This window comes from Apaloderma vittatum, unplaced genomic scaffold (assembly GCF_000703405.1).
Source record: "Apaloderma vittatum isolate BGI_N311 unplaced genomic scaffold, ASM70340v1 scaffold11483, whole genome shotgun sequence".
In the NCBI taxonomy this organism is placed as follows: domain Eukaryota; kingdom Metazoa; phylum Chordata; class Aves; order Trogoniformes; family Trogonidae; genus Apaloderma; species Apaloderma vittatum.
The window spans coordinates 56,959-66,174 of NW_009708653.1; the positions used below are offsets into that span (position 1 = coordinate 56,959).

The 9,216-nt window shown below is 45.7% G+C and overlaps 1 protein-coding gene across 1 annotated transcript in view; it reads left to right on the forward strand.

Moving 5' to 3' along the window:
- Positions 1 to 8,807, forward strand: part of PKP1 (plakophilin 1) — a 42,042-nt gene extending 33,235 nt beyond the window's left edge. The window contains exons 10-13 of the mRNA XM_009866643.1: positions 1,557 to 1,710; positions 2,203 to 2,389; positions 6,963 to 7,047; positions 8,736 to 8,807. Of these exons, the coding sequence (XP_009864945.1) occupies positions 1,557 to 1,710; positions 2,203 to 2,389; positions 6,963 to 7,047; positions 8,736 to 8,807 (498 nt within the window). The remainder of the gene's footprint in view (positions 1 to 1,556; positions 1,711 to 2,202; positions 2,390 to 6,962; positions 7,048 to 8,735) is intronic.
- Positions 8,808 to 9,216: the final 409 nt, after the last annotated feature.

The window sequence follows — 9,216 nt, forward strand, 5'->3', positions numbered from 1 at the left end:
CGACAGCGGCTCTGCTGTGCCCGATATCGCTCCCCTGGGCATGTCCTCGCAGGCTGCGTTCACGTGGACAAACCTCGACTTGTCTGTTTGTGCCGAACTTCATCAATTCCAATTTAAATATGATGGCTAGGGAGATAAAGAGATAATTATTTCATACGTAGGAGAGGCGTGTCACGTGTGTCAAGTGTTCCACCCAGAAACACGAGGGTGACTCACGACATGAGGACAGCATTAACCTGCCAGCTCGGATCTCCTGGGAGCTTTTGTGACAAGTCTTTCAGCGTGAAATATTTTGGGAACACTTTTTTTTTTTGGTACTTTAGCGAAGCAGCACCACTAAAGACCAGGTGGAGAGAGGTGTGGGTACAGCCGATCAGAGAAATGGGGCTGGAGCCACGTGCTCTGTGGAAATGAAAAGCCTTTCAGCAACGAATGTCATTACACAAGAATGTCTTTGGGGCAGGGGGGAAGAAAGCAAACGAACAAACAAAGCACAGCTCTGATAGTGCTGAAGCAGGTTATTTCAGCCTTCTGGAACGGAACTGCTAGGATTGGCCTAGATGTGCAGAAGTGGCTTCTTCTTTCAAGGGTCTTAGTCCAGCCCAAAGGTGGAGTTGGGATGGGTTGCTGGTTTTGCTGTCACTCGAAGGAAGGGGAAACTAGGGGCAAGCTTACAAAGCTTACTGTAGTCCTTTAGCTGATAGAGGATGGCTCCAAATCTCTTCTCAGACTCTGCTTCACAGATCCCAGCCCTGCTGGTGTCAGTCTGTAACGTGGCACATGTGTCGCCTGGAGCATGGGAGGGACATTTTGTCTCAGCTTAATGGAAGAAAATTGTCTGCCAGCCCGTTCCTTCCATTCTCATGTCACTGTTGTTGGACATGTGTCACTGGTGGTGCAACAATCTCCAGCAGCCTTTCTGGTGGGGCAGTAGCTGAGAAGTTCAGCTCAAACTCTATGAGCAAAATGGCACTTTATTAAGCGTATATCCTTCAGAGTCCATGAATGTTCATCTGAACCGGCTACATCCTGAGATCTTCTAGATTTACACAAGCAAACACAAGATCGGGATCCAAGCATTTTTTGGCTTCAGGTTGTTTTTTAAAGGTATCCATTAGCTGTTCCTGTTCCACCGCAGCCTGTTGCTTGTGGCACGTCAGGGGGCTGCAAGGGGGTTGTGAAGGGCAAGGGCAATGGGGACAGGAAGGTAAAACTTCTCCGGCTTTGGGTGAGCAACTGTCTCCACTCAGGCTCCAGAAAGAGGACAAAAGTAGTGGCTATATCACAGAAGATGAGATCTGACCTTGCAAATGTTTGTAGACAGAGGGGTAAATGACAAAGTGGGATGATGGTAGCAAAGCAGGTACTATACGGATGTTTGTTTTACAGTGAAGTCATGTTTATCTGGCCTAGTTATATCTTCTTGACAAAGTGGGATGATGATAGCAAAACAGATACTATACAGATGTTTGTTTTAACAGTGCAGTCATGTTTGTCCGTCCAGTTGTGTCTTCTTGACCTTCAAAGTCATGAGACATCCTCATTATCTCTCCTAGATGTCCAACGCAATGAGCCAATTGATTGGTTTGAAGGAAAAAGGGTTACCTCGCATAGCACGGCTCCTCCAGTCCAACAGCTCTGAAGTCGTGCGGTCTGGGGCTTCTTTGCTGAGCAACATGTCCCGACATCCTGTTCTCCACAAAACCATGGGTCAGTAATTTCCACCACACTGGGTCCCAGAACGATGTCTTTTTTCTAACTCTCTCATATCATCCCGTCTTGCTTTGTAAACCCCATAACAGGACTTGGCCAAGCTCTGAAATTGTGCAAAGTAGGGTCATTTCTTCTGGCCAAAAAGACGATTGTAAGTGTTATCTGCAGGCTTAATTAACAAAATGTGTCCCATCCCGAAGCCTCTACAGACATGTGCATTGCTTTATAGATAATGACAAATCTGCAAAGCAGTTTTGGGAACTGAGTTGGACTTGACTACCCCTGACCAATATCACTGCCCTTCCAGAGCACTCATTTTGTCTCTGAAAATCAAGCGATGACTATTGTGCCACGATTGTCCAACAGTATTAGTGCCTCCTTCCAGAGATAACACTGCGTCCTTGCGTTGCATAGTGCTAACACAAACAGTTTTTGTTCACTTGTGCTCAGTTTTATTTAAATGTTGATTGGAACATTCCACCTCTTTAGCTCACCAGGTGCTCCCAGATGTATCACGTCTCCTGTCATACCCGTCTGGAAATACCAACAGCTATGGCGAGATCATGACATCAGCTTGTTACACTCTGAGGAACCTCATCATGTCCAACCCACACCTGGGAAAGTCTTACTTGTCAAGCAACATGCTAAATAATGTAGTAAGCCTGTGCCGAAATGGGTGAGTTTGGGGCAGAAAGCATGGAGAGCCATGTGCAGAGATTTTTGAGCCCATACACTCTCTGCAAAGCCGGGTTAACCAACCAGAGCCCAAAAAATTCAAGTAGACAGAGCTCCTCAGTGCTAATTTCTTGGAAATAGGCATGAGCCTTCAAGGGTGAGATTTCTAAAGGCATCTCAGGAAATTTGCTGGTTGCATTGTAAGAATTAAATAGAACGAAAGCATGAGCATCTTAAATGTTTTTCAAAATCCCAGCCCTCAAAATAAGGGGTGTGAGCGCGCAGCCTCTGTCCCCAGCAACTGGGCTGCTCACTCACAGCTTCTTGCAAACTTCGTCGTGAAGGTTAGGCCTGGGATTCAAGCATCACTGATGTGCTGGGATTGAGCTTAACATTAACATTCACATTTGTTCACCTTTCTGTTGAAATGCCCACCTCAAGTGGCAAAGATGCAACTGTGATGATATATACACATGCATATATATATATATATTTATATATATATGTATTACAGGTACCTCTCCTGGTCTTCTCATCTGTGTTTTACAACAACCGAGTGACCTTTTTCTCGACCACTGGTTGGAGTTTTGGCGCTAGTAATCCTGTCCTGCTTGTTCTCCGTACTCTCCCTGTGCAGAAACTCTCTGTTCATATCTGGCCAAACTGGTGTTAAACTTGCATGATCTTTGACCATGTATTCTCCTTCCTAGACTTTCATCTCTCCTACTATCTGTCTTTGTTTTCAAACACTTTATACAAGCAACCTATTGTTTGCTGTTGTGAAAAGCCAGTCGCATGCCTTCTCCAACACCCTTTGATAACCCACTTAGAATCTAGCGCTCGTTTTGTGGCAGCAGAGAGACTCTCAGTCATTAGAAGTGGCCTCCTTGTTTGGTTTGGTCCCCAGCCAACGAGCTTCGGTCAGTTTGCTGCTTTTATATGCTTCCACTCTACAACGAGCCCAATTAGCACGAAACCCAGCCCTCTTCTGTGCCTTCCTTGTTTTGCATGGTATTTACTTCTGCCTAAAGTCCCGCTTCAGATCGCTCAGACCGATCGCCAGCTAATTTACTGCTTCAGCAAAGTGTTGCACAACTGGGGTTGTGCGAACCCTGATTGTCCTGAGTGCTTTGTGCGATGAGCTTTGTTTGCAATGACTCACTAAACTGCCAGGAGTTGCTAAACTCCGAAGACGTCTTCAGTGTGTTCCTTCTGTCTGCATCACCAATTCCTTCTGAGAAGCTCCCCAGTTCTTGTGATGTCCACAACTGGAATTGTTCTTTTCCCCCCGTTATTCATGTCTGTCCACAAAGATTTTTATGCTGCTCAATTTAAGAAAAAATATTACAATTTACGCCCAGGACTAATCGTTCTTATTCAAATCGTGTCATTTCAGATTGTTCTTGTAGAGTAGATGTGAAAGAGGTCTCCCCTCTAGGGAACAGGACACGTGCTAGTTCACAGGTTAGCTGACTTCTCCCACGTTCCTGTGCAGCCTGTGAAGATAACCAAGAAATTTCAGGGTGGGATTTGTCCAGTTCTACATCAGAAAGAGTCTCACCCACACCATGGTGGTAATAACTAGATCCAGCACCTCTACTGGGGGCTGTTGCCTGGGCTGGATGCAGAGGGCATGAGTCTCGCGCTACCTCCTTCCCAGCACCTCGACCAGCAGAAGTAGAGAACAGAGAAGGTCCCAGTGGTGACCAGATGGTCATGGAGAACACCACGACAATGTTTCCCTTTGTTAGTATTTCACAGAGTTTTCTCTGTTGATCTGCCTCAGTTTCCCCATGGACACACTTCCCTCACCCCCAGCATTCGTGAGGTTTGGTTGGTGTGGCTGCACGGGGCCTTCCTGGCAGATGTTTCTTCTGCCACCCAAAAACCTTCACCTGTATTTCTGAACTGGTGTCTCGTTGCATTTGAAGCTGTAAATTAGTGATTTAACACGCTCAAACGATTCGTATTTTTGAAAGAGCTTCCAGGTTACAGACCAGTAAGTTACAGGTCTTTTCCCTTCCCATGTTCTCTTAGACACCACCCAGCGCTCCTCAAAGCTGAGGTTTCTTTTTCTTGATGTTTCTAGTAGCTCTGTTCCGAGTGAAAGGCAGAAGCGATTCAGCACTTTATCTGATAGCTGTGGTTTCTCCTGGAGCATCCCAATTAAATAATTGCCTCTGCCTCCTGCATATATCCTCACCTGTGACACAGGCTTCATAGTGAGGATGGTGTTCATTTACTCTTGGTTACTTTTAATCCAAGTTCCCAAATTATTGAATATTACTTCATTTTTTTGGTGGTGTTTCTGAAAATCAAGCTGCAGTTACTGATTTATTGTGATGGCTGATGTCCTTTTTGTCTTTCTTCTCCAACCGTCTGAAAAATATTCTTCTGTTCATTTTCAAGTGACATTATTTCACTAAAAAAAAAATTATATTTTTTCTCAATAATTCCACTGGATTAACTAAAGGTTTTACTCCAAAATCCCTTTCTGTACTTTAGATCATCACACTTAGAGTTCATTTCTTTATCACTGCTTTGTTTCAGTTTTTCTTAGTTCATTCAATTTAGTTTTGCAGTTTAATTTTACCAGAAATTAACCTTTCAAGAAACTGAGGTCTTATTTCGATTCTTTCTGTGCAAGAAACTTCTTATCCACGCATTTCCAATTTCCCATTTCTTCCAAAGACTGCCTCTTGATATCAAATTTATAAACTTATGACATCCTGAAGAAATCCCTCTTCCAGGAAGCCCTTGGCATGTCCTGTGACATATATAAGGTTCTTGATACTTTTGTCCTTTGAGAAAACATTATTTTCCCCCATTATTTGATGTAGGTGTACAAAATCCCTGCTGCCTTCATTCTTCCTCTCTGTCCCACCATCTCCTTCTGACGAGGTTCTTGGTTGTGTTTTGTTGAGTAAATGTATTGGTTTGTAGATTTTTTGGATGACTGCTGCCAGTAGACATCCTCCTTGTTGTCTTTCCACAATTTTTACAAACAATTCTATTTATAAAAAAAATAGACTGTCCTTAAAAATCAACTTTGATTTTCAGGAAGCTTGTTTTTAAGAAGATTTTTCCCCAAATGAGCTGTCGTTGATGTTCTGCTCCATGTTGTACATTGCTACAATCACACACTACTCCCCACACTTTTGTTTAGGATACGCTCCATTGGGTTATGCTTAATCTTTTTACACCTAAATAGTAGCAGTAGATGATCTACGAAACGGAATCAGTATCAATCCTTCAAATTAGGAGTTGAGAAATTCTTTAGTCTGGATTTGTAAACATACCAGATGTTGTTTGGGTGATTCTGTAATTTTGGTTTGAAAAGAAGAATCTTTGGAGATATCATGGCAAAATGGAATCATTAGAAGCAAATTACAAAAAAAAATAAAATAAAATTACTCCAGCTTAGAAGGAGAATAAACCAACATATCCTTGAAAGAAAATGTCAAGGACATACACTGACAATCTAGTCATAGATATCTTGGGGGGGGTTATTGGTTTTTAATGGCTTTTCAGCCACAAACAATATTTCAACCACTAAAATATTTTTGAATCGTTCTGGTGACAGGGCATAGGATGGTGGTTTTGCAGTAAAACCTTGTTCTTCTGTTCCAAAACATTACTCAAGAACTTCTGGTGGTCTACAGCTTCCCCAGTCCTCCACGCGATTTCGTTGGAGTTTATGACCAAGCTAAATCTCTGATTTCTTTGGTAACTGCTGTGTGTATGTTAGACAAACGCTTCCAAATTTACTGAGTGTGGTTACGTTCCCGTCCTTTCACACTCCCAATATGGTGCCTGTAGGTCCCAGGTTCCTGAGAACCACTGTCAGTGCCATTTGTCATAGTCCAGTGAGGACTATTTTGAGGACACAACACTTTGTGAAGTTCAGGGAGGGTCCTGAGTCTGGTCTCACACCTCTCCAGGCTGGGGTTGTTGCACTGAACCCAGACCAGGAGTCTCCCAAGATAGGATGAGGTCCAGGAGATCAGGAGCAGGGATAAGAACCAACAAGGAGGTTTATATCTAGGTTGTCACGCGAAATGTTCCAAAATTATAAAAGGTACTGCTTGACTCATGGTTTTGGAGCTATTACGTGAGCAAGAATCCATTAACTTGTGCTGCGTAAGGGCTTACAGTTATAGATGTTGTTATTACGAACGCACCCATCCCCTTCGAACTCACCAGGCAAGAGCAGCCCAGTCTCCTGCTGCCCTCCCCAGAGACTCGCCCACACTGTCCCCACAGACTGCAGGGAAAGCTTGGCCCCTCTTCCCTTCTCTTTCACTCTCCCAAATTCCATGTTCCAGAAACAGCTCACTTTAAGGCTCATTTTCCCACTCAGCTCCTCCCTTCCTCTGAACTGGTCCTGTTCTGGTCCCAGAGGTTGTTGTCAGGTAACATCGCCGAGGGAGCCAGGAAGGTTTTAGTGGCAGTCCTCCAGCGGTGCAGCCGGCCTGCCAGCAGCAGAAGGGCTGCTTTAGAGGCTGTCGGTGCTGCCTGTGAGTTGCTGCTCTATGGCCCACCATCATTCACCGGGGTTGCTTTCATCTTCCCAGCTCCTGTCCGAAAGCGGCCGAAGCTGCTCGCCTCCTCCTGACAGATCTTTGGTCCAACAGGGAGCTCCAGAGTGTGCTCAAGCAGGTAAGGACAACATCTCTGTTTTCAGCTGGGGAGAACAGCCCTGATCTTGACTCACTCGCTGAAGCCGGTGAGGTTGCAAAGGCCGTGATTCAGCAGCAAGCTCAGGCAGGGGCTGGGAGGAGCCCAGGGCGCTGCGAGGTCCACGATGCTCTCGGAGCATTGGCACCCTCCTAAGACCTTCTACAACTCTACAACTACCTGAAGGGAGAGTGTAGAGAGGCAGGGGTTGGTCTGTTCTCCCTCGTGGATAGTGATAGGACGAGGGGAAATGGATTTAAATTGCGCCAGGGCAGGTTCAGGTTGGATCCGAGGAAGAATTTCTTTGCTGAGAGGGTTGTCAGCCGTTGGCACAGGCTGCCCAGGGAGGGGCTTGAGTCACATCCCTGGAGGGGTTTGAGAGATGGGTGGATGTTGCGTTGGGGGGAATTGTTTAGTGGGTTGATGGGGCTGGGACAAAGGCTGGACTCGATGGTCTTCTAGGTCTCTTCCAGCTGATACGATTCTATGATTCTATAATTCTATGATTCTACAAATCTATGGTTCTATGATTCTATGAACCCCAGTGGCAGCTGCCAGGATTGACTTTAGGGACTAAGCAGAGGTCAGGCAGCTCACACTATGGTGATGCTGCTGGTTAGGTGGGCTCTCCCACCCCATGGGCACCTTGCTCCTGGGGTCAATGCTGTTGCGTAGGCACAGCACTGCTCCGTGCTGGGAACAGACCTGCAGTCCATCATGTAGGATCAGCGTGCCCCAACAGATCCTTGGCAAGCTTTCTCCTCTCTTTCCCCCCATTTTCTTCTGTGTCCATAGCCCTACCCTGTGGTTGCATCACCCTTACAGTCAGGGTAAACTTTCTAAATCAATAAGAGGAGTATTTAGGGTTTGTTTTGCTCCCTGCCGCAGAAGCCGCGAGAGTGCAGAGAGGCAGCCAGGGCTCCAAGCCAGCTCCAGCTCCCAGGGGCTTCCTTTGAACAAGTCGGGTTTTTCCAACTCAACAGCAGCAGCACCTGCAGAGAGCAAAGGGCTGGATTAAAAAGAAGGAGTAAAATCCACAAAGGGGAGCACCCTGGGGGCAGGAAGGTAGAGAGTACCTGAATATCATTCTCATATTGACGGCTGAAGACATTCTCCGTAGCAGCTTGAGCAACTTTGTGCCAGGCTCTGCTCAGGAGCCATCTGAGCCAACTCATTCTGGTGTGACTGAGTCACTCCTGTGTTCATCCAGATGTTCATTGCGTAGGTGTGCATTAGATGAGAAAAATGGAAGTCTGCAAGGATATATGCATTGTGCGTAGATCTTTGCCATTTTCCCAGGATGACGAGACTTAGAATCACAGAATGGTCTGGGAAAGAGCTCTAAGATCATTGAGCCTGACCTAACGCTGCCAGGTCCACCACAATCAGATGAAATAAAGTTCAGTGAAGGATTAAATAAAGGTTTGCTCTGGCAAAGGTGGAGTCCAGCTCTGGGCAGATGGAAAGCAAGGCAAAGAAGATGAAGTCCATCAGTAAGCGTGATGTGTTGAAGGCACACAGGGAGGGCAGAGGAGGTTGGTTGAGAGTGTTCTTTAAGCAGAGCTCAGCTGTTGAAGTGGGGCAGGAGGCTCTCTCTAACGGCAACGGACAGCCATCAGCTTTGAAATGGATACATACTCACAGCACTTCATGTACTTCTGCTTTTTCAGCAAGGATTTGATAAGAATAGGATGGGATCTTTAGCTGGAACGACCTTCAGGACCCTCTCCTCCAGATTTTAGGAACCTCTCCATGCACATTCAGGCTGCAGGTGAGGATGGGGCCCCTTGTGCTTGGGGATGGGGTGGGTTGGGGGGCAAAGGAGCCGTGCATGAGCCCCGTGACCCTTTTTGCTGTTTTTATTCTCCACTAAAGTGGGTTTGTAAGATGTTCATCCTAAACCTTTTCAGTCCAAATATCAAAGTCAGGAGTCATGTGGTTCCTGGCCTTGGTGCAGGTGCTGCCTGCGCTACGCAGCTGATGCCATAGGATAGACAAAGCTGATGAACTGGACTACGTGTCTTTCTTAGTTACTTACAAATTAATTGTATTTTCCAAATCCTCTCAGGTGGAGCTTTTTACATGAATCTCTCTTTCATTCCTGAATTTTGAATAATATTAGCCAGATACTGACAGTAACATGCAGTTAAT